Source organism: Balaenoptera borealis, assembly GCF_965194805.1.
Source record: "Balaenoptera borealis genome assembly, chromosome: 2".
Taxonomy (NCBI): Eukaryota; Metazoa; Chordata; class Mammalia; order Artiodactyla; family Balaenopteridae; genus Balaenoptera; species Balaenoptera borealis.
Genome location: NC_138867.1, coordinates 43398938 through 43425276, shown reverse-complemented (window position 1 = coordinate 43425276; position 26339 = coordinate 43398938). Strand labels below are relative to the sequence as shown.

Below are 26339 nucleotides of genomic sequence, written 5' to 3'. Positions count from 1 at the left end.
CATCTCTGCATCTGTTATTTTTCCAGGATGCTTTTCAAAGTCTAAGACAAGGAATATCTTCTTCAAATCTTTCTGAAACACATTAGAGAATTATTGATTAGAATATGGGTAGCTGAGTAGAGAATCTACCTCAAAAAAAATGAGACTAAAACCTTCATATTTTCCATTAATCTAACCTAATGATTCTGGACTATTTTAATGGATGTGTTCAATTTGCTTGAGACCAGCCATGATTAATTTTATCCATTGATTTACACATTTCACAAACATACTATGTGTCAGGCATGATGATACAAAGTTGAATAAAGAATGATTTAGAGTTAATATGTAATGGGGAAGACAGACATTCAGTATGCACTTTGGCTCTAGTGCAATGTAGTAAGTAGAACGTTAGCAACATGAACCAAATACTATGAGAATACGGAGTATAATGTGAGCCTAGAGGGAGGGAGGAGGAGTTAGGGAAACCTGGGCCTTGAGAATTGAGAACGATTATTGCCTCTTGGACAAAAGGAATATGGATTTATTTCCTGAGTAAATAAACATCCTTAGTGTCTCTAGAGGGGTCTCCATATCATTCAATCCACTAGTAGAGAGAGATCGGGATACCCTACTCTCGAGGCCAGCCCTTTGGGATTCTGAATAGCATGACTAGGTGTCCCTTTGGGAAGTTTGTTCAGCTAAGAGTAAAACTCTCTTGTGGTATGAGCTAGATAAAAGATGATTCATTTTGTGTGCATGATGGGTCAGGTATGCTGAAGCAGATTCTTTCCAGGTTTTGGCCTTCCAAACGGTGTTTAATCTATAAATATCAGAGATTAAAAGTACAAAACTGTGTAGTCATTCTATTTTCTGTTACCTACCCCCTCTTCCTACTTTGCCATAAAGGTATATAGGGCTTTTTTTTTTTTTTTGGCCAGGTCAAAGATTTTTATTAGGATGAGATTAGAGAAAGATTTTTCATTTTAGGTGGCTGGAAAGTACATCCAGCTGAAAACCATCAACCATTTAGGCTACATGCTTCATTTGAGTTGTGTTTCTGGACGCAAGTCAAGTATGACAACTGTGAGTTTCATAACTTTCTCTAACTTGATTCAAAAACGTTTTGGGGCCAAAATACTTCTTGAGGTCTTTTCTGTCCTCTCCTGGCAAGGCCCTATGGAGGTTATCAAGGTCAAGATTATATTGCTGGGTCTCAGAAAGTTGCAGAAGAGATGAGGAGCTCTGAGGCTGAGGCTTGCATCATCATTTACCCTTGCCGGTGTTCTCCCAGTCATGACTTACCACTTCTTGTTCAAGATGAACGTCTCATTGGGTCCTTGCCTCTGACAAGGAGAAACTAATAATTTACGTTACGTATTTTGTCTGCTTGTTAGCAATGCTCAGGTTCCTTCGTTGGAGTTATGGCTTTTAGACCATGTAGAGTAAGTTCTGAAGGGAAAATATGTTGTTGAAGAAGGCTGAGTGGACAAGAAGGAACTATGGAAAGCAATGGTCGGTGAGAATAATTCCAGTGAGTGGCAGTCAGAACTCTACAGTGTTCACGACCATAGTCTCCCAGGGGACACTCAAACCCAGATGGTATTTTGGGATCTTTTTATTTACAGTATTATTATTCATAGTATCTCAGCCCCAGAGTATTCAGTTTGTCTTTTTAAAAATTCAATAATGGTTATTAAGGTTAAAAATTGATTTTATAACCATATATCTGAGCAGTTTATAATAGGGCCATATGAGCTCCTTGAGTGAATCAACAAGTATCTGATTGAGCACCTGTGATGTGCTTGGTACAGTATTTATGTTGAAGTAGTGACAGTTCTGTCAAGAAATAATGGCTTTATTGCAAAACAATAGGTATAGAGAACATGAAATATTTAAGAGGTAGAATCAACATGAGTATGGGGCCTTTATGAATTGTGAGCAGTGTGAGAGAGAAAGGATCTAGGATGTTAAGAGGATTTTAGCTTTAAATGCTGGGTTGGATGATGATGACATTTACTAAAGTAGGGAATACAGAAAGGAGGGACAAACGGGTGGGAGGATTGGTAGTGAATTTGAGTTTTTGTTAGTTTGAGTACCTAAGGAATATCTAGGTGTAGATATCTAACAGAAAGTTTAGACACACTGCTTGGTTTCTCCAGAAAGAGGCTGAAGCTGGACATGGGATTGAGAAATCATCAATGTAGTCAAAGCAATGAGAACGGAAGGTTGGCTCAGGTGAAGCATGCCAAGTGAGGAGGTCATTGGACATAAGGACGTACCCTGGATTTCCACCTCCACCACTTCATTACAATTGTGCTTGTCAAGATTACCAGCATCCTCCATATTCCCAAATACAGTGGTTATCTGTGTGTTCTGATCCTCACGTAACTACTTAGAAGCATTCATCTTAGTTGATGATCTCCTCCCTCTAGAAGCACTCGACTTTTCTTGATTTCTGTTACACTGTGTTTCCTAGCTTTTTCCCTATCAGGCTGGTTGGTTTCTCCTCTGGTGCCCAACCTATAAAGGTTGGACAACTCTGGGACTCTGCCTCAGCCTCCCCCTGTCTGTCACTGCCGTGAACTTAGTGTTGTAGTTCTAGAGGAGGACTAAGCTTGGTGAGAGTCAGATAAAAGTTGTAAGATAGGCCAAAACCAATAGGTGATTTAAAAGAATGTGTTCCTTCCACCCAAGAAAAATATGGATAGAATATAGAATTGTATCAACCTCAATCCAAAAAGAGGTTAGAAAGTAATCCAGTATGGTTGTGAAGAAGCCATGGAAACCATTCAACCAATTAGTTTGAAAATATTTATTGGGTGTATATTTTATGCCAGGCCATGTTCTAGTTGCTGGGGATGCATCAGTCAAAATCCTGCAAAAATTCCTGCCCTCATGAGACTTACATTCTTATGAGGGGCCACAGGCAGTAAACCAATGCATGAGTAAGTTATTGAATAGGTAAGAAGATGGTAAGTGCTGTGGAAAGACATAAAACATATAAGGGGGATAGGGAATATCGTGAGGCAGGGAGGATGCAGTTTTAGAATAGAGTGATCAGGGTAAGTCTCACTGAAAAGGTGACGTGTGAGCAAAGACCCAAACAAGATAAAGGAGTGAGTCTGTGTGTGTCTAGGGCAAGCGATTTCTAGACAGAGGAAATGGCAAGTGCAAAAGCTCTGAAGTAGGACTGTCCCTAGCATGGTCCAGGAACAACAAGGAGCAACTGACTGAGGGAGGAAATCATAGTAGGTGTTGCCATAGAAACAGTTGGGGGGTGGGGTGGGAGGGAGGTTGTGGCAGGTTTTATGGGACCTCGTAATCTGTTATAAAGGCTGTGGTTTTTCTATCCTGAGTGAGATGGGCTGGCCTTTGGAGGATTTTGCATGGAAAATAGATGTGACCTGACACATTTTAACAGGATCACTCTGACTACTGTGTTGTAAATAGACTATAGGGAGGTTAGAGAGGAAGCAGGGAGCCAGTTGTGAGGCTCTTGCCGTAATCCAGGCAAGATGACAGTAGCTTAGACAGAGTGGGAAGGGCAGAGGTGGTAAGAAGTAGTTGGATTCTGGAAATATTTTGAAGCTATTGCTGACAGGGTTTCCTGATGGATTGAATGTGTGGTTTAAGAGAAAAGGAGTTGCCAAGGATCATTCTGGGTTTTTGGCCTGAGCAACTGAAAAAAAAAAAATGGAGTTGCTGTTAACTGAGCTGAGGAAAAAGTTTAGGGATGAGTTATGAGTTGTGTTTTGGGTATGTTAGGTTCAAGATGCCGACTCAGTATCCCGGAGGAGGAATGTGGAGAAGGCATTTACATATATGTGTTTAGAGGTCCATGGTACAGATATAAATTTAGGAGTTAAAAGCATCTAGAGAGATTTGAAAGCATGAGACTGGAGGTAGTCAGCACGGAAGTGAGTGTAGGTAGAAGAGGCTTTAGGTCATCCCAAGTATTCCGATGGTAAGAGGCTGATGAGATTAAGAAACTGAAAAGGAACCCCCTTCCCAGTGAAATAAGAGAGAATCCAGAAATGCGTGGTGTCTAGAAGTTTAGTGAGAAAGCTTTTTAAAGGAGGCAGTGGTAATCGTGTTAACGGAAAGGACCTGTAAGACAAGGGCTGAGATTTGACCATTGGATCTAGTAGTGTAGACATCACTGATGACTGACAAGGAGGGAGCCTGTTAGGAGTGGGTTCAGGAGAGAAAGGGAAGAGGGGAAATAGAGATGATGTTTTCAAGGAGCTTTGAAAGCAGAGAAAGGGAGGAAGAAGTGGGGCGAGGTTAGCCCGACCTGTTAATTGATGTGCTTTTTATAGCCATATAATTTGAGTATTAAGTTGTTAGAAGTTGTGCTAAAATTGAGGAGTGAACATATTTAAAGTATAATTAATTGCTAGTAGTAGTTGATTTTCAATATTGTGTACTTTGTTTTCTAAATCTTTAATTTATCCTTTTGAAATCTCATTGTCAATTGAAGTAAAATAGATATTGAGGCTTTTAAAATTGAAGTATAATTGACATTAGTTTCAGGTGTACAACATAATGATTTGACATTTGTATACACTGAATATTGGGGCTTTTAATGCAAGTGTTGTAGAAAGTTCTCAAGCTGAGATTCAGTCAAATATTCGAGGTTGCGGTTCAAACTGCTGCTGAAGCCATATCCTGTGTCAAGTCAAAGATTATCACACTATTTAGTGCTGTCTTTAGGATGTCCTCTTTTAACTCTTCTTGCCTTTCCATCAGTCTTTGAAAGTTTGAAGTACCTACATTAACCTAAATTGGATGTGATTTAGAGAATATCTCTTGCCACTATTTGATCAAATTTTATTTGATGTCTATCTTTTTATTATCGTCTTCATTCTCTTCTCATTTCTTTCAGTGAAGGACTGGATGTGGCTTATAATACAAACATGTAATAAAACGTAAGAAGTAATATGGGATTTAACATTGTATAATACATCATTTCAAAAATCTCATGTTTTAAGGTTCCGTATCTTTTATCCTTCTTTGTGGGCAGAGAGAGATTTGCAAATTGTAAGAAACTGTAAAATATGAAAACATTAATAGGCTCGAAGAGAGAGCTATGGTTTTTATTGTATAGTTGCTTTGAAAGTCTTGCATGTTAAGAAAATCTCAAGGCAATTTTTGTTCTTTACCCCACTGCCCCCAGATTACATGACAATGAGGTCTAATTTTAATAGATGCAGAACTTGTTATGACCGAAATTCTTTGTTTCAGGTTTTTACGAGAATACTCGCGTTTTTCTGGTGATATCTTATTCCCCTTGTGTGGTTCCCAAATGAGCCCTGATCATCTCAAATACTTCTTATGTACTCTTTTGGTGATGAATATTTTATCTCTGCCAACACAGTCTCTAATTTGTCCATGGACAATTCCCTTGAGGACCTTCATAGCCACTATTTTTGTAACTATAAAATCGATTCTAACACTGAGTTCAAATAGTCATGAGTATATGCCCTTTCTTCCTTTTGGAGAGCCATGGCGGGGATAATCTGTTCAGGTGTAGTCATAATTCCTTGGATGAATGTCATAAAATTTCCACAGAGTCACCAAATAAATGAGGCATAATGTCCTATTTTTAAACATATGCCTTTAATCCTTTCCCTTCCAACCTCATTCCCCCTACTGTTTTTGGTTTTTTGTTTTTGATTTATATTTTAACATGCTTGTTTACTGTAACCCTTCAGATTTTGTTTTTTTGGGAAAGCTGAATTTGTCGGCCAAAGACTATGATTTTTTAAATTATTTGTTGACCATAAATATGATTGCTCTGGTTTTTCTGTTTTGGGTTTTGGTATTTTTTACGTGTTCCTGATGAGTAGTTTTTTGTTGTTGTAACAGTTGCTTCACAATTACGGTGTAATGTGCAAATTAGAAAAGAGAGACTTGAAGGATTATACATTACTTAGATAAATATGTAGAAAACCAGAGTAGTCTGATTTAAAAAAAAAAAAAAAAGAAAAGCCCAGTCATATATCCTTAGGGAGTTTATATCTATGTTTCTAGTAACAAGCAATAGCACAGTCTACCTGATTGAGTTTTTGTTCTTAATTAACAAAAGCTAGGTGCTACACACACCTCCAAGTATGTCCTGCCCCATTTTCCTCCTACAAGATATTAAAGTTGAAAGGAAAGCAAGAATATGCAAGTTTAGACATAAGAGCTGTCAGGCATCAGCTTCCTACACAGACACAGCCAGTTCCCATCTTCTTACATGTAATAATTTATTGGTAGAAGTATGAAAAGAAAGAAGAGAATGCATGTGGAATAGGAGAGCTGAGTATTAAATAATAGTAGACAAGTGGGACACTGAGAGGGTAAAACATTTTGCTCAGGAAAATCCCGGCTTAGATTTTTCGACTAACTTTCATCTTGCCCTCTGCCCAGGACTCTGGCATATTCCATCAGAATAAGTCCATGGAATTGGAAGATCAACAAATATTGTTCTGTCTATTTTATGTTTTGAAATTGTAATAATAGAGAAAGTCTATTGTCTTTTGGGCCAAAGGACAAAATGTATAGTTGATATTGTTTATGGCTGCCCTGTAAGTGAATAGTCTATTTAGGGACAAATCCCACAAGAGCTTGGGGTCAGGGCTCCCTTCTTTCATTGCTGAAGGTAGGGGTCAGCTATTTCTTTCTTAACTGCCTGGCAGCCAGGGCCCCAGCGTGAAACCAAGGCTTGGCCAATTGGATGCTCCAGCTTGATGGTCCGTGGTACCGGGTTGGAGTAGTCAGAGGTCATTCTCATGCTGCAGTGGAGTTCAGTACAGGGTGCCAAGCAGTCAGTACAAGTGGTGACTCCTGTACTAACGGCTGCTGCGGTGTTACAGCGGGCTGCCTTGGTTCTTGCATTTTTGTAGTCTTCTCATCTGTTCTGTGAATTATCAGTATCCTTCCAATAAATCACTTTTCTGGTATTTGCAAGCAGAACCTTCTCTGGTACCAAAGAAAAAGGAGGACACCCATTTTAAAAAAACACCTATGATGTTCAAATATCATATTTTCCTGGTTCGAAAGTGCCTCTTTAATAAAACACACCTTTAAGTAACTCTCTGATTAATTCCAGCTTATAAAGTGAGAAGATGGCTTGAACTACCACTGCTGCCAGCTCAGCTGTGGATCTGAAATATCCAGCTGTGCCCTCTCTGCCTCTCTCATCACCAATAACAGACTTTGCAATCAGAGTCTGTCTGACACGTGTGTTGATGTGTGAGGTGAGATAGCGTCTAGTTCACTGTATTGGCTCTTCCACATTAGACCAGAGTAAACATTTGTCTTTGTCAGCAGTTAAAGCAACATGATTTGAGGATGCACAGGGATCACAGATACTACCACCCCCCCCTCCCCTTGCCACCATTATGCTTTTGTCTAGGTCTGCATAGACATAGCAGGAGATTCATAATCAAAGAGAATTGATTTAACTGCTAAGATAGACCAGTCGTGTTTAAAAGCTGTTTCTCCTCTCAGGGGAAGAAAAAATACAGTGATGGTCCCACTCTACATCATATTATGCTCTCTTTTAATAGTTCTTATTATAGCAAACCAAAAGGACTGTCTCTGTATGATTACCCACCACTGGTATTTGGCTTATCAGGTCAGATCTTTGACCAAATGGACAATAAAATAAATCCAGACCCTGAGTTATCTTGCACTGTGCACTGTGAGAAGAGTCCTGATGGGTGGTCACAAAGTCAATTTTTTAGGAAAACACTTTTCTAAGTGGAAAAAATCTAATAACCACAATCATGGTGATAACAATACCTATTGATTACTGAACACTGTTCTGAGCATTTGATACATAGTACCTCATTTACTGCTCCCAACAATCCTATGAGATGATCCGTGCTTTCTAGATTAGGAAACAGGTGTTGGTGAAGTAACTTCTCCAGATCACAGTAAGGTTGGATCTCAGGCTTGTCTGACCATGCACTTAATCAAAGCCACGTACTGAATCACTGAGGAGCCCATTCTACCACGTGGTGGATGCTGTGTCAGACACTCAGGTTCCAAAATTAAATCAGAAGTGGAGCCTGCATTGAAGTGCTCCAAGTCCAAGTGGGGGAAGAAGGACTGTAGATCACCTTTACTTGACAGAGTGATGAGCGTTAGGACAGTGGAACAGAAAAGGTGCTAAGCGAGTTTGAAGAAGGTCATCTCAATCAGACTGAGGGCCACAGAAGTCTTCCTGGAAGAAATGATCATTGAGCTGAATTTTGAAGGATGACCAGGTGCCAGCCAGAGGGAGATAGTGGAGAATGATGTATAGGCAGAGGGTCAGCCCCTTTGATGACGTGGATCATGAAGGAGACCGGATCAGGAACTGCACATAGGTCTGTATGGTTGGCATGAGGGCCATGTATATGGTGGGAAAATAAAAACAAATTATTATACAGATATTATAAGTATAAATATTATATATTATAATTATAAACTTAAAATAATTATATTTTAAGTTTCATGTGTTGAACCCCAGTTTGGGTGCTTTGTAAACATTATGAACATTATCTTATGTAATCCCTCTAACAACCATCAGAGGCCAGAAATGAAGGCAAAGGCCAGATCATAAAGAGCCTATCTGCTTAGATAAGAAGTTTAGTCATTTTCCTGACAGCTATGGGTAGCCATGGAAAGATTTTAAATCATGGGAATGACTTGATGTGTTTTAGGAAGATCATTATTAGCATTTTGGAGACTGAATTGGAGTCGGGTAAGACCTGAAGTAAGGACACCAGTTAGGAAAGACAGTGTGTTTTCCAGGAGACAGTGGTGACGTGCTGTCGGAGACTTTAGGAATGGGGAGATGGTAGAGACCAAATGGGTGGATTTAGGGGAATTGGTGACTGAGAGGCTATGTGAGGCTGAGCTCCATCTTCATGGAACCTGAAGATTGTTAAGTGAAGGAATGCCCTGTGGTCCAAAAATATGGAATTAGGATTTTCACTGTTAGGGTCTACAAGGAAAACAACTTTAGTTTGATTTGTTTTTCTCTCAGCCGTTCCAAAGCTCCCCATCTCCAGTTCCAAAAAGCACCAAGAACAGAGAGAATCTGCTTTGCTGGGATCTTTCCTGGGAGATTTTAGATGATCCATCCACTGGAAGATCTACCTAGGGAGTCTAGCTCTTTTTAAATGTTTCCATTCCCTGATTTTTCCTAAGTGTACAAAGTATAGAAAAATGCCATTGTTAAGGAATAGTAAAAGTGTTTAAGTATTTTTATGCCCGACTTTCTGTTTAGAAACATTCTATTCAGAAAGTGACCAAAAAAGAGGTTCAATACAAAATGTATTAATCTCTTTCACGTTCAACTAAATTTGTATTTCTTTGCTCTTTAGGGAAAAAAATAATAAATGGCCTGAAACTGACCCAGGTGAAGCCCTGATTTGGATACGTTTATGAATATTCATTTAGCTTGCTTCTCATTACAGACAGTCATGCCTGGGGAATTTACTGCTAGTTTTACTGGATAATTCTGTCATTATAAAAATTAGATATTCCATCTAGTCATGATAAGAGAAAAATTACATCTTAAAAATAAGAAAGACGTTTATTTTCTACTTAGCTTCCTCCTTGAGTTTCTTCATTTTTATTAAAAAAAAAAATCTTATCCCCCTGATCTATTTCCAATACGAGAAGACCTGAAATTTTGGATTGCTAGAATATAGGAGAATCTCGAATTAGAGTCTCTTTAAATCTAATTATCAGATACGTGCCTTAACTTTTAAAACCCCACTTGTGGCTCATCTGGAAATACACGTACCAGGACTCATGAATGCCACTGATCAGGATGACTGAGGCACAGACCGGGAGCCACGTGGGCCCCTGGTCTGGTTCAGCGCCGCGGCACTCTCTTCCATTCAAAGTCTCAAATGTCTGCCCCTCTGCAAAGCCGTGAGGCCAATGTCTGTAGCTGCTAAGCATGAAATCCCCTGCTTCTGTTTGTTTCTTTTGTTGCCACGAGTTAATAGGGACAGAGACAGGAGACAGCCCAGAACAAAGCAGAAATAATGGAGTATTTCACCCCAAAAAGGAATGTGGATTGAGAAATACAAAGGGTAAGGCAAAGACAGACTTAGTGTCCTGAGGCAGTGTGATGTATTGGCCAGAAGCCTCAGCCCTGGGACAATCTGTGAGCTCAGAGCAGCCCACATGGCCGAAAGGTTTGACCCATCTTCTGTAAAAACAATTTATTGTTTTTCCCACTAGGGTCTTAAAGGGCCACAGGATTTTTCACCTCAAAAAGTGGATTGCTCTTGTAACCTGGGGAGGAGTCGTCTGCTGGGATCCGCCTGGTGATCAAGGGCCTCTTCACAGTACACTATTGCCCTGCTGATTATTTCTGTAGCTGAGGTGCCATTTGGAATTTATATTCTTTTCACTTCTTTGCAAGACCTACTAAATAATCCAAGACATCAGAGCATTTTTGAAATTCATTTTTCTTCTTGCAGATGGAAAGAAAGGATTAGCTAAAAGCTTGCATGTTCATATAGACCATCTCTTTGACATGGATTTCCACACAGCCCAGTTTATTTATGTATTTTCTCCCATACTCTTCCCTGACACATATTATTTTGTTTAGTATTTGCTTATTTATTTATTTACTTTATTGAGGTACAGTTTACATGCACACATTTTAAAGGGGAAAACTTGAGGACTGTTCCCTTAGAGGTTTTTTCCTCCCCTTATTTACCATGTTTAGAATCAGAAATCTGTGCAGCTAGCTTCTCTTCATAGACAAGCTTTGTCCTTTCCAGAGGACAAAAAAGGGTTAAATGGAAGAAGCAAACAGCGGGAAAGAGAAGCCAGCAGCCCTTCAGTATCCCCTTGTCTCCCAGCCCAGCCGGCCGCCCTCCTCCTTCCCTGCTCCCTAAGTCCACCCCAAAGGAACCCAGTTCCTCTAACTGTCCAGGGAGAAAGATGCAGGTTGTCTGCCCGGAATGAAAGACCGTGAGCCGGACGGTGCAGGGAAAGAAGCAGTACCGAGACTTGCATCTTCCCCTTCCTCTGCCAGGCATCTGTCCAGTTACACAGGCAGCCTTGTTAAAGCCCCCCTTCACTCCCTCGAGACAACACCCCGCTTCCGAGGCTCTGAGCCCTGACTCCAGACGTGGCTGTACCAAGGCCAAGAGGACATGAGTAAGAGGTCTGGAGCCAAATAGCCCGGGTTGGAGCCCCAGCTCTGGCCCTTACTCTGTACCTTACAAACTCTGGCATATGTTCGTATCTGTACATTGCCCTCTAAGAAGAATGCCCCAAACGTCGCCTCTACGTGACACACTCTCAGGTGTCAGAGGCTTTTCATTCCCATCACTCAGAAAATTGCTCTGGAGCCAGACTGCCAGGGTTCAAATCCTGGTTCCACTTAACAAGTTTAACTTCTTTGGGCCTCAATTTCCCAGTCTTGAAATGGGAAGTGCGAAGTATCGATGCTTTTCTCATTGGGTTGTTCTTATAAGTGAATTAACACACACAAATCATTTATATCTTGTGCTTCATAGTACTGACCGTCTTGGGGTTTTGTTTTTGTGTTATTAGGACCCGATTCTTCCTCGTGTCTTTTCCAGAGCTTAAGCAGCTCTTACAAGCCCTATAAACATGTTTGGTTGTCTTTTCAAAAGACAGACCCATATTTGACTGTTATAGACTTGGAGAATATTTTAAATCTTGTAGTTTTGGATATTAATATGCTTCTTAATGTTTTATTCAGTGAACATGTTTAGTGTTAGAAAACATTCTAGAAATTGACTTCCTTTCATCCTTGTGAGAGTTGGTGAGGTTCGGAATATATAGGTGCCTATTTTTGGTTTTGAGAGCAAACCACCTAAGAAATATATCCACTTCAAGTCATGGCTGACTTCTCTTGCTTTTAGGTACCAACTAACTGGTTTTTTGTTAATCTGACAAGTATTTATTGAGCACAGTGCCAGGCCTCACCTGAGGACTCCAGGGAAAGACCTGGTCATCCGCCATAGGAAAACTCCGGTTTTTGTTTGGCAAGACCCGTATTTAAATAAGGAAGAGGTAGTATGGGGCTCGGGCAGTGACTGTATAGCTGCGGGAAGCCCCGACACTGACTGAAGAAAATTTTCCAGCAACTCTACAGAGCCTCAATCAAATTGAAATCATGCACAGAATAAGATCATGTATTCATGATGAAAAACAGAACATCAATTGAAACAGATGCCACGTCCCCAAAGGCTAGGGATTTAGCGAGACGGAATGGTAGGAGATGCGGGCAATGCAGGGGCCAGTGCCAGAGGGGGAAGATTTCGAGCAGGACTCTGTCTAGAATGGTGAATTGTATGACAGCTTTGCTCCTCTGCTTTGGTGCCTGGCCACCCTTGGTAGCTGTAAAATTAAACTTTTTGAACCAACAGTCAGACCAAGGATGAATATGTCTTTGGGTCAGTGTGCATAATTCTGTCATCTGATAATTCTTACGGTCAGTAAAGAATACACGTGGCATAATACTCACTGCAGTGCTAGAAGCACGTTAAAGGACCAAAGAGTGGAAGAAAGGAATAGTTCTCGCCGGGGGAATGGGAGACTTTCCGGAGGAGGTGCCATCTGAGCAGAACTTTGAATGGGAATTTGCCAGGTGGAAAAGAGAGGGGAGAGCCTTTCCCTGTGAGTGCACGGGACCTGGGTGGCACAGAAACACGAAGTGCTCGGACTGTTTGAGGGACTAGAGTGATCCGGAGGGTGGCTGGCATCATTAAGGCGGAGATGTAGAGGGAAGTGCGATATACACTCAGGTGCTTCCTTGGTGCTTTACAGCGTCAGTTTGTTGAGGAGTTATTCACTGAGTCCTGCTGTGGGCAGCGCTCGACAGGCCTACCGATGTCCGGCGCTGTCCCCGACAGAAATGGGGACATTTTAAGACAATCTTGCTGCCTTGGTACTAGACCACCAGACTGAAATACTTGCAATTTAATCTTTTGCTTATTTTTTTTTCCTGATACATGTGATCATCCTCCTTGAAGCAAATATTCCTCAGGTTTTGCTTGGGCTTTTTGGCTAATCCACCTTTCAGCTAAGGGTTATACAATTTGTCCAAAGTCTACGACACAGAGCTACTACTGGTGATTCCGGTCTTGGCCCTCTCTCAAGACATTGGCACACTGTTTCCTCACATACAGTGTTGGTAGAAGCTTGTGGATGCATGCTGGGGGTGGGTAACATCCTGCATCCTGATGTGATAAGAGAGAGACATTGGGTTCTTTAGGAAAGGAACAAGTCATAACGGACCCTATGTGAAAAGACCTGTGAACTAACACAATCGAGGCAACAGAGGCTGTGACCTTGGTTGTCTGACGCCATCCTCCCCTGCCCCCCCACCCCCCATAGTTACCCTGTTCTCTATTGCCTGCTGCAAGTGAAGGTTAAGGGTTGTGTGTCTTTAGTGTCTTGGGTTGGACTGGGATGGGTTGGACTGGGAGGGGTTGGACTGGAATGGGTTGGACTGGGAGGGGTTGGAGCATGTGGTGGCTGCTGAGGGCCGATGGAAGGGAAGTACCACAGTCTGAGCTGCATGGTGGGCTGCCAGGCCCTCGCCCAAGAAAGCTAACAATCACCTAAGATCCCTTAGGAAGATGAGCGCTTATTTACCTGTGTGGTACGCTTCTCGTAGCATAATGCACTGAACTGATGCCTCATAATGTCCTCCTAAAGAAAGGAAGTGGCCGATAGTGTTAAAACATTACTGGTTAATCACGGGGAGACCAAAGCCGCCGAGGTCTACGGGCCTGCACGGAGTCATACAATGCCTCAGTGTCTGGCCTGGGAATGAAGCCTGAGTTTGCCGCTTGCTGTCAGGACGGCCGACGGCATTGTGTTTAGCATTGTACACCAGTGAAAGGGGCTTACCCTTAACAATGCACGAGCTGCTGTAGGAGACAGACACAATGAACTTTGGTACAGTATAGTCTAGAGGCCAAAATGAGTAATTTTAAGTAAATTGACTATGAGATCCAAAGCTTCATTAAGTTTTAAAACGAAAACCAAGTGAAAACTCTGTACAGTTTTTAGGAACTGACTCCAAAAACATGAACATTCTTCCCCCATTTGAAGTAGCATAGTTTTGAGTCTTATTTTGTGGCTCGAATCTGACATTACCCCTGTTAACCATAGGATTTATTTATTTCAAATAAATACTCCAAGAGTCTGTGACTTATTTCAAAGATGCTGCCTTAGAATAATTGTCAGTCTAACCTTTATGCTTTTTATGTTCCAAAATGTCTCATTCTTAAAGACTGTGGTTTGCGGGGGAGGGGGAAGGGGGGCTTTTGTTTTATTCAGATTTGGTTTAGTTTGGGTTCTTTCAGAACAGTTGAAATATAGAGCCTGAAATTCAGGAAAGAGAGTGGGGAAGAGGGGAGATGTCATGTTAGGTGCCTTTACCATCTGCATGATTGGAACTCTGGGGTAGAGATGGTGTCACTGGGGAGAACAGAGGGAGAGGAGATAAAAGGCGAGAGTGGAGTAGAACGTCACTGCTAAATTGCCTTTTATGTCAGACATGTCGTAGGTGACCTAGAATAAATGAGCAGGTGATGTAGATATTATTGGGCTTGGCTGCAAAGTTTTTACACTCTGGAGTTTAAAAAAAACATGAAAATGAAATTCTGGAACTTTTGGCCAAAATATGTTGAGTAATATTGCCATATGACTGATTGAAACTGGGCAATATATAGCAATCAGTCACCTGCAATTTCATCTTGTATTTAAGATTGATGATAGTTTGGGCCAGGGTAGTTGAACGGGTCTCTTTCCAGGAGCTAGCCCAAGGGAGTTCTGGCAGAGGAGCTGAGCGTGGGTGGCAGCGTCCAGAGCAGGAAAAGGGTCTCTCCCCTCTTCCCCCAACAAAGATCACAGCAGCCCAGTAAGAGAAACCACTGTGTGACTGGTGCTGTTGTCTGTCATGGTTGAACCTGGCAGAGCTCTTCTTAGTGAATAGCTGCTAGCCAGTCTTTGAGGGAATACGTACATACATACATCTGTCTCTCAGGAAAACTCTAATCATGAGTCCAGGAGACTTGTTTCTTTTATGGGTAAGAAAAAGTTTGCAAAGAGTCAGACATTATCAGCCAGCCTTCATATGAATCTGGGATGAGATGTATTGGCATCTAGAATGCTTTTTATTGTCATAGTCATTAATCTTGTAGGAGAGGCAAAATGGAGCTCAAGTAAGGCCAGAGAAGAGTCACTAATATGATGGAGGAGTGGGAGGGGTTGCTATATGAAGGCAGACTGAAATAATTAGGACTCCTCAGGCTCTAAACAACGGAGAAGAAATATGATTAGAGTTTAATAAATCCATGAAGAATATGGATTAGATAATCATAGAATTTACCAGAAGTAGGCAGAGCCCCTTAAAAGCCGAGGAAAAGTGAATTTAGGACAAAAAGAAGGTCTTTCATACCAAGAAAGTAGGTCGTGCACATCAAAACCACTCTTTTGGGAACTGCGCTAAAACTTCTGGCATTGCAGAGAAGTGAAAAAGTCAAGCGTTTCTCTTATTTTAACACTATTTTCTTGAAGCATGGGGGACCCAGAGAGAGCATAGATCAAGCTTCCTACTAGCCTTTACATTTTCTTTTCTCTTTTCTTAGGCGAAATTTAAATATCATTCATTCGTCATTCAACAGTTATTCACTGAGGGTGGCTTCTATGCCGTGTTCTCTGCTAAGCACTGTGGATACTAGGATGAAGATGGACAGATATGGTTCCCACAGTCTGGTGATGAATGAGAAACTGTAATAGTCTGTGTGCTGAATTCACAAAAGTGCTGTGAGAGCTTGACATGAATTGCTAATGTACTCTTAGCATCAGAGCAGGCGGCCCTCAGGAAGGGGTGCTCTAACTGGGACCCGAAAGCCAATGAAGCATTCGCTATGCCAAGAGGTGGGGGGAAGAGAGAGCAGCATATGTTGAATGCCTTGAGGTGCCAGGGGGTCAGCGTGGCTGGAGGTGGGAGGGTGAGAGGGAGAGTAAGAGGAGAATCATGGAGGTGAGGCTGGAGGGGTGGGTGGAAGAGATCATGGAAGGCCTTGTAGACCACGATGATCATAATGGAGGCCGTGTGGAGAATAGAGGGGGCAACAGTGAATGTACTGGGACCCATTGGAGTATGTTGATGTTGTCCAGGCAGCGGTGGCCTGGGCTGGAGAGAGGCAGACAGATTCTAGACCTGTTTCAGAGGTCCTATGGACTGGACTTGTCAATTGACTAACGTGGATATGAGAAGTGAGGGTGAGAAATAATCAAGCTTGATTTATGAGAGTATGACAGCCAGTTAGGCCTCACATTTCATCAGAGTAAGAAGAATTAGCACAGACATTTTATAGGTCTCTTCTCTCATGATCTCCAAAGGACCCAGAAGTCAATAGGTCTGCCTCCCTCTTCCCTCTCTGTCTCCCTCTTCCCTCTCTGTCTCCCTCTTCCCTCTCTGTCTCCCTCTTCCCTCTCTGTCTCCCTCTTCCTCTGTTGAATCTTTCAGGTCCTAAATGCTTCAGACTCTACAAGCTGGCACATAGATGGCCCCTAATAAGTGGATGTCAAATAAGTAGAAAGACCAAAAACTGCACGAATGGCTTCCAGCCTCCCAAATCCCCTTGTCTTTAACCCTTGCAGAGCAAACAGCAGTTCATAGTACCCTGAGGTCAGTTGACCTGAAGCAAGATTTAGAAAGGGTCAAGATGGCAGTGATATCCACAGGAATTCTATTTAATGATTTTTAAAAGCATTTTATTTTGAAATAATGTCAAAGCCCTGTAAGACTAGTACACGGAACTTTCCTGTAGACTCTACTCAGGTTCCCCAGTCATTAACATTTTACCATGATTGCTTTATCACATTCCTCGCCATCTAGGCGTAGAGATGGTGATGGAGATAGAGATTTAGAAATGTTCTTAGCCAGTTAATTGCAGATGTCAGGACTCTTCATCTCTAAGTACTTTAGTATGTGTTTTCTCAGGACAATGATATTCCTCATGTAACCACAGTCTGCTGATTAAATTCAGAAAATTTAACCTTAAGTGATACTGTCATTGCAGGCTCTAATATTCAGTCTCTATTCAGCTGTCACCTGTTGTCCCAACAATTGTCGTTTATGGTGTTCTTTCCCCCGCCCAATCCAGGATCCAATCCAGGAGGCATGGCATTCGTTATGTCTCTTTAGTCTTCTTTAACCTGGAACAGGTCCTCAGTCTTTCTTTGACATTTTAGAGAAGAGCAGGCTGGTTGTGCTGCAGAATGTTCCTCACAGTGGTGTCGTCTGGTTTTCTCGTGCTTGGATGCAGGTGGTGCATTTTTGGCAGAAAAGCTGCACAGTGACGTGGCACCCCTCGCGGTGACCCCGTCTCAGCAGGAGGGGAGCCGGCAAGTCCGAGTGGGTCTCATTCCTAGGATGTTAACTTTGATTGCTTAGTCAAGGCAGTGTCCTCCTGGTCTCTCACTCTAAAGGTCCCTTTCCTCCTTAGAGTCAATAGGTTATTTAATTACCTCTCAGTACATAGTCATTTGAAATGTGCCTAAGCTTTGTGCCTACAGTCATGCTTAAAAGAGCCGCGTTTCCCCTCTCTCGGCAGTGTTTTAGAGCACTCTGCTGCAAGGGACCACCACCTGCACGCCCAGAGTATGACCTGGTCTGCATAGGCCTCACGGGCTCTGGCAAGACCAGCCTGCTGTCCAAGCTCTGCAGTGAAAGCCCCGACAGCGTCGTGTCGACCACAGGTGGGTACAGCGCTGGGTCCTCGCCCGTTTCTTCCTCACCCCCGAGATGCTCTCGTTTCCTGTGCTGTTGGTGGGATCCCCTCATTTCACTGAAATGCTTCAGTCAGTTTATTATTTATTTTTAGATACTCTATTTTTCAAACTATATTTAAGGGGGGCTTTAATAGCATCAAATTGCTGCACCCTTCATCCCCCTAGTTTTGGTCATTTCAGCGCCACTGAATAAATCAAGCCAGGAGGATGTTGATAGAAACTAACCTTGCAACCTGGAATTCCAGTACTGTGACCGATGGGTTCATCTCAGGCCCATTGAGCGTCCTCCTCCCGTGAAGTGTCACTCTAGCCTACTCGTGTTGGTCACACGCTCCCTACAGGGTACAAGTGAGCGTCTGAATCTTCTTCCCTGGAAGGTGGTGGGCACAGGGACCGTTGATCAGGTTTACCACGTTGTTCCCTGAGGTGGCCAAGAAAAGTCAGTCTAGGCAGTGGTTCTCAGTCAGGGCAGATTTTGCTCTCCAGGGGACATATGGCAACGTCTGGAGACATTTTGGTTCTTACAGCTTGGGGAGGGTGCTACTGACTTCTTTTGAGTAGAGGCCAAGAATGCTGCTAAACATCCTACACTGCACAGGACGGGCCCCCTCCATAAGGAATCATCTGGCCCAGAGTATCAGAGTGCTACCAATAACTTCTCTCACTCCCCAAAAGTGTCCTCTCTTTCCTCTGAAAATGAAGCAGGAAAGACAAGTGTTAACTAGAGAAAATTATGGGAGGTGAGAACCAGAGCTGCTGTGGGAGAACTGACAGGGAAGGAGTGGGCTGAGACATTGTCGGGGAAACTTAAAAAGATTGTTCATTTAGACAGCTTTCTTTTTTGAACACCTACCATGTGCTAGGTCCAGTGTTAGAAGCTGGGGATAAGCAGTGATCCCAGCACTACAGGAGACTCAGGCTATGGGCCACACAGACATTAAGCTTGTGTCCAGAAATACACAAAGGAGGAGGAGCAATCAGAAGAAAGAAGATTTGGGGACAGAGGGGAAGCTTGTGTGAAGGCAGAGGGGCCTGAAACAGGTCGCTACCTCCTGGGAACCACATTTCCAAGTGGCTGCGACACATGGTTAGTAGAATGCCAGGAGATAGGCAGTGGCCAAATCTTGGCAAAACCTTTTATACCACACTCAGGAATTTGAGCTTTGTAGATAGCACAGAGACATCGGCACATATTTTAAGCAAAGAGAAACTATGTGATAAAATATCCGTTTGAGAAAGATCACGCTAGCCATGATGCTGAGGCTGAACTATGAAAGCTCCATTAACCATTAACTAAGACAGTGATGGGAGGGAGGGGGGTAGGGGGAGGGAGGGAGAATAGAGGGAGAGGGAGGAGGGAGGGAGGGGGAGAAGGGAGGGAATAGATAGGATACTTATTGGAGGGCTGGTATTGACAGAGCTTGCTGGCCAGTTGGGTTTGGAGGATGAGGGAGAGAGAGAGAAGCCAAGGGTGACTCGGGTCCTGTCTTAGGTGAAGGGTATATGATGGAACCATTGACTAGGATTTCCTGTAAGTAGGAAAAATATTGATGACCAAGAGCCTTACCTCATTTCAGGCCGGGTTTTGCCACCAAATAAGTTAGGGGAAGAGTGCAGGCTTTGAAAGCTTTTCAGAGTTTAGAATTGTAGATAAGAAACCGCGGACCTGTGAAGAAACAGGGACGTAGCTTGATTAAAGGATGAGGAAAAGCGTGAGGGGTTCACGATGACTGGTGAGGCCACAGGGAGGATGAACTGAGCTCAGGTGTGGTCTGTTGCAGGAAGCCATTTCTAACTACCTTCCTTTCCCCCACATGGAACTGAGAACTCCCTGCTCTCCCACTGTGAAGTGTGTATCTCTCTACCATTTAGTGCCTGCAACACCGCTGTTGACACATTTGTCTCCCCAGCCTAAGGGGCAGATAGAGCATCTTATTTAGCTTGTGCATCCAGATCCTGGCACACGGTTTGGGCATAGCTAAGATGCTTGTTGAGTGAATAAGCCTGCAACAGTAAATTGAATCCATATGTTTTTACATAAAATATCGTACCTCTCTGAACCTCATAACTGCTTTTTATGGCAGGTAAGATTCTTTTTCCATATTCTGTCTTTAAATCATCTGAGGCTCAAAGGTATGGTGATACGGCTGTTTTCACACAGCTAATGACAGAGGTAGGATGCCGGTGCAGGTCTTCAAATGAAGGTGGTTAGTGGTACCCAAGCTTTAGAATTTCTGATGAGAGTATTATTTGCTGGTTGTCTGTAAAACTGTGGACGTCTTCTGAGGAATGTGTTATGTAATATGCAAACTTTATTAACTTAACAATTCTTTTAAAGCAAAATAACTTCCCTCAAAATATGTATGAGTAATACAAGTATACCGTTCTTCACTTATCAGAGGTATAAATGAGAAGCACTATTGCTAGAAGCACAGTTTTGAATTACAATGTACAAAATTATCTGTAAATAATTTTATAATTTATTATTTGTAAATTGCAATTCAATATGTTCTATATTTGCTTTTATTCAATTTTTAAATAATATGTTTTCCTCTTACTGGAACCATTGGTAACATTGTGTGCTAATTGATTTTCTGATGGATTAGTAAGTTGGCTGACATTTTGGATATCAAGCTTCTATGAGTCGTCATTGTCCTGAACCAGGCACAGTGCCTTTTTGGAGACCTGTTTGGAGGTCTCAGCTATCAAGAAGTTTACACCTGGGGTAGGATTACAATGATAAACAGTTTAAATTTATTGAATGTTTAATATATGCCAGGAGCTAACACAGAATAAGTGCTATACTTGATGGTATAAATATGAAAGTTAAAAGAGTGATCGTTTCTAATCTATGGGATCAAAGAAGGTCTCATTCAAATAGGGCCTCATATGATGGGGAGAATCTAAGGAATGGGGTGAGGAGAGTAAGGATAGAAAGCATAGGGTGTATTTGGAGAACAGTTCGGGATCTTACTGGGTTGAGGCCCAAGATGTGGAGGTATAGCATGAGTTGTGACCCAAAGCTGGAGACTAGAGAAGCTATTGAGAGAGACCTGTAACATGGAGAGGTGATCCATCGGGGCTGTGGGGAATGGAGAGTTAGAGGCAGATGTCATTAATCCTATAAAAGTGTCAAAGATATTGGGAAATAGAGAGGAAAGGAAAAGAACCAAATATGACTTCTAGCTGGTGACTGAGTGAATTATAAAAAGTGGGAAGAAGGTGACAGACAGTTTTAAGATACAAGATAATGAGCTTAGTTTTGGACATGCTAATTTTGAGGTGTTGGCAGGACTTTCAACAGTGATCCAAATGCCAAAAGACAGGCTGACTAAAGAGAGTTTATAGCAAGAGATCTAGATTTGAGATACAACTGAATTATTGATTTACATGAGATTGTTGAGGGATGATGGGCAGAGAGGGAGGAGAAGAGTGCTAAGCACCAACTATATTTCATTCACTCTTTCTGCATTTATTGAATGCCGGTTACGTGATTGACACTGATTTAGGCACTGAGGGTGCGTCAGTGAACAAAATAGACAAATATCCTTGCCCTTTGGAGCTTACATTCTAGCATCTGCATTAAACAGGGAATCTAAACCAAGCAGTTCTATATAGTATCATATAAGTCAAATGTGAACAATAGATCAAAGGAACCAGAATTAAATAATATAAACAGAAGTCTAAAACCTGAGAGGAGGCCATGGATGTGGTGACCCTTAATGACCAATGGTAGACCAGTTTCAGCAGAGTGTTGAGGTAGAAACTAACATGAACCATGAGAGGGTGGTGAGCATGCAGAGGGAATGAGGCACAGACTGTCCGTTTTACTCCTTGGGCCCCTGGCTAAGATTGCACATAGATTACTCTTTTAAGAAGGTAGACAGAAACACAGAAAGCAGTGGTAAAGGAGTTTATTTTTGCAAGGAAAGGTGCCATGTGAGCATGCTAGTGGGCAGAGGTGTAAGGGTGGTGATCAGGAAGAAGGAGACACCAAAGATGTTCAATAGAGGGCAGGGAGTGCAAGAATGAGTGAAGACTTCTGATTCTGGTCAAGACAGAGTAACTAGAACTGGCTTACCCTCCCACCTGAAATAACCAAAAGGGGGGAACAAAAAACAGAGAAGATATATAACACAGTTTTTAAGAAAGTAAATATCAAGCAACAAGGGTTAGTCATCCCTGAGAGATGAGAAACAAATGAGATGAGCCCCACAGTTGCCCCAGCCTACTGCCTCAAGACTATTCCCAGGCTGTGGCACAGCTCCAGTGGGAAATGAGGTGGAGCTCAGTGGACTCCCTGCATTGAGGGGATTGAGCTGAGAGCTGGAGAGACTAGGGCAGCTAGAGTTCCTAGGACACAGTACTGGAGAGGAGAGAGTTGTACAGAGAGAGAACCCTAGAGATCTGTAGAGGGTCTCCTTTGAGTATGTGTCATAGTATTCATTGCATGCGCATGAGGAAACTACTCAAGGCTAGCAAAAGTACCATCTGAAAGGGCTAGAGGGAACAGTGCCTGGTGTTCATACAGGACTGAGAGTTATGCCTGTTACCACAAGCCAGATTGGAAAAGTCACAATTCACGAGGTAGTGGGTTGAGTACTAAGGAAGGTTTTGCCTTAGGAATCAGCTCTAAGCTGAGCACTGCCCTAGACCCATGTAGCAAATCATATTAATAAGACAAAAGGCTCAGACAGTTTCCTAGAAACTTTAAGACACCCCAGAACAAAGCTGTGTAAGATTTACAGAAAACAAAATTATCCAGCACTTAACAAGGTAAAATTCACAATGCCTGACATTTAATCAAAAATTACCAGGCATGCAGAGAGGCAGGAAGACATGATTCATAATGAGAAGAATAATCTGTGAATTGAAACTGACTCATAACTGTCACAAAGATTAGAATTAACAAAGAAGGACATTAAAACTGTTATTATAAAAGTGTAGACATGCAAAATTTCTAAAAAAACCATATAAAAATTTTAGTGGTGAACACTACAATATATGAGGTGAAATATATAACAGATAGGATTAATGACAGATTAGACATTGCAGAAAAAAGATTAATGACCTTGAAGGGCATTAACATTTGGGACTACTCACAGTAGAGAGAGAGGAGAAAATGGAAAATGCAAAGAGCAATAGTGACCTGTGGGACAACTCCAAGTCACCTAACATATGGCAACACCTAACATTTGAATCTGTCAAGGTGAGGGGGTGGAGAAAGGGACAGAAAAAAAATATTTGAAGAAATGATGGCTGAAATGTTTTCAAACTTGAAGATAAACAACAAATCCAAGAAGCTCATTGAACCCCAAGCACAAGAGATCTGAACAAAACTACACCAAGTCACATCCTAATAAAATGACTAAAGCCAGTGATAAGAGTGTGATGGTTAATTTTATGTGTCAACTTGGCTGGGCCACAGTGCCCAGATACGTAGTCAAACATTGTTTTGGATGTTTCTGTGAGTGCGTTTTTATATGAGATTAAGATATAAATCAGCAACCTTTGAGTAAATTTCTTTATATAATGTGGTTGGGCCTCATCTAACCAGTTGAAGGCTTGAATAGAATGAAAGACTGACTTCCCCAGAGCAAGAAGGAAATCTGCACTGGGTGGTCTTGGGACTTGAACTGCAGCATCGGCTCTTTCCTGGGTCTCCAGTCTACTGACCCACCCTGCAAATTTTGGACTTGCCAGCCTCCATAGTATTATGAATCAATTCCTTGAAACATTTTTGTATGTATACACACACATCCTATTGGTTCTGTTTCTCTGGAGAATGCCGAGTAATACAAAAAGGAAATCTTAAAAACAGAGAAAATATGTTACACAGAAACAAAGATAAGAGTGACATCAGATTTCTCACTGCAAACAATGCAAGGGAGAAGGCAGTGGAGCGCACCTTTAAAGTACTGAAGGGAAAAATAATTATCAGCCTATATCCAACAGAAGTATCTTTCAAAAAGAAACTCAAAATAAAGCCTTTTTCAGACATTAAAAAAGTGAAAGAATTTATTGCTAGCAGACCAAAGTTATAAGAAAATGCTAAAGGAAGTTTTTCAGGCAGGAGAAAAATGATTCCAGATGGAAATCTGGATCTATACAAAGCAAAGTAACAGAATGGTGACTACATGGATAATTATATAAGATTTAGTTCTTATTTAAATCTCTTTATAATTGTTTAAATAAAAACAGTATACTGTGGGATTTATAACATGTAAAAGTAAAATGCATGAGAACAATAGAATAAAAGTCATAGGGGGAAAAGGGAAGTATACTATTGTTAGGTTCTTATATGTGAAGTAGTTTAATAACACTTGAAGGTAGACTATAAGCTAAAGATACACTATAAACCCTAAAGCAGCCACTAAAATAACAAAACAAAGTGTGAGAACCAATAAGGCAGCAAATGAGATAAGATGGAACTATAAAAAATAATTAATCAAAAAGAAGGCAGGAAAAAAGGGAACAAGAATATATGGGACAAATAGAAAACAAGTAGCAAGGTGATAACACTCAAACCTGACCATCAGTCATCAAATTAAATGCAAATGGTCTAGACTCCTCAATTAAGAGACTGAGAATATGATTAGATTAAAAAAACAAGACCCAACTATATGCTGACTTTAAATATAAAGACACAAATAGGTTAAAAGTAAGAAGATGGAAAAAGATATGTTATCCCAATAGGCATAAGAAAGAGTCAAAAGAAAGTTGGAGCGGCTATATTAACATCAGACAAGGTAGACTTTGGAGCAAAGAATAATACTGGGGATAAAGAAGTTCATTTCATAATGATGAAAGAGTCTTTGAATCAGAGGACATAACAATGCTAAACATTTATGTACGTAATAACAACTTCAAAAATACACATAGCAAAAACTGACAAAACCCACAATTGTAGTCAGAGATTTCAGTACTCTCAATTATTGATAGAACACGTAGGAAGAAAATAGAGGTAGTAGACTTGAACAACACTGTCAGCCACCCTGACCTGATTAACGTGTATAGAACCCTCTACACAACAGCAGCAGAGAACCTTCTCAAGTGCATTTGGAACATTTACCAAATAAGACCATATTTGAGGACATAAAACAAGTTTCAATAAATTTAAAAGTATTCAAACCACAGACCACATGGAATTGAATTAGAAATCAACACCATCTCTGGAAAAGTCCCCAAATATTTGGAAACTAAAGTACTTCTAAATAACCCATGGATCAAATAAGAAATCAAAAGAGAAATTGTAAAGTATTTTATACTGAATGAAAATACAACACATCAGAATTTGTGGGATGTCTCTAAAGCAGGACTGTGGGGGAAATTCATAGCTCTGAACCCCTGGATTAGGAAAGAAGGCCCTCAAATCAGTGACCTCAGCCTCCACCTTAAGGAACTAAACGAGAAGGACTGATCAAACCCAAAGTAAGCAAAAGAAAGGAAATAATAAGGATCAAAGTGGAAATCAGTGGAATAGAAAAACAGTAGAGAAAACTCATTAGATCAAAAGCTGGTTCTTTGAGAAGATCAATAAAGCTTAAGAAACTCTAGCCAAACTGATCAGGGAAAAAAAATCAAAGATGACACTAATTTATAGTATCAGGAATGAGAGAGGTTACATCAATATAGAGTCTATAGATATTAAAAGGATAATAGAATATTATGAACAACTTCATACCAGTAAATTTGACAGCTTAAATGGATGAATTACTTGAAAGACAAGTTATCAAAGCTCATTCAAGAAGAAATAGAAAGCCCAGATGTATAGTTATTAAAGAAATCGAAATTATAGTTTTAAAAAGAAAAGAACTTGAAGTTTAGTTGGCTTCACTGGTGAATTCTATCAAACATCTGAAAGAAGTAATAATGCCACTGCTACACAATATCTTTCAGAAAATTGAAGGAGGAGGGAAGACTTCCCAACTCCTTCTATAAGACCAGCAAGTTTAATGTCAAAACCAGATAAAGACATTGCAAAAAAACTACGTACCATATCCCTCATGAACATAGATACCAAAAATATAAACAAAAATCTAGCAAATCAAATCTTAAAGTAGTATATTTTTAATAGGATAATGTGTCATGACCAAGTAACATTTATCCCAGGAATACAGGGTTGGTTTCACGTTCAAAAATCAATAAATTTAATTTACAATATTAAACTAAGAAAAGAAAACCATGTGATCATCTCAAGAGATGCAAGCAAACAAACAAAAAACACTGATTTCTGATAAAAACTCTCACCAAAATAGGAACAGAGGGAATTTCCTCAACTGTTAATGGTCATCTATGAAAAACAGAATTTATTCCTGGTCTGATCAGTAATAAGACATGGATGTCTGTTCTCACCACTTCTCAACAGTGTTCAACATTGTAGTAAAGATTCTGGCCAGTGCATCAGGCAAGAAAAAGAAATAAAAGGCTTCCAGATTGGAAAGGAATAAGTAAAACTTTCTTGGTTTACTGATGACAGGATTATCTATGTAGAAAATTTGATGGGATCTACAACTTTATACCAACAAATTAGTGATGGCTAATGTGAATTTAGAGCTGATAAT

General features: G+C 41.1%; 1 protein-coding gene across 15 annotated transcripts in view; it reads left to right on the top strand.

Annotated features, from left to right (window-relative positions):
- ARL15 (ARF like GTPase 15) overlaps positions 1–26339 on the top strand; it is a 538502-nt gene that overhangs the window by 125685 nt on the left and 386478 nt on the right. For all 15 annotated transcript variants that reach the window (XR_014241859.1, XR_014241860.1, XR_014241861.1 and 12 more), the window contains one exon: positions 17598–17742. Coding sequence is in view for 12 of the 15 variants with exons in the window: in XM_082382492.1 (XP_082238618.1) it covers positions 17598–17742 (145 nt within the window). In the remaining 3 variants the exon portion in view is untranslated. The remainder of the gene's footprint in view (positions 1–17597; positions 17743–26339) is intronic.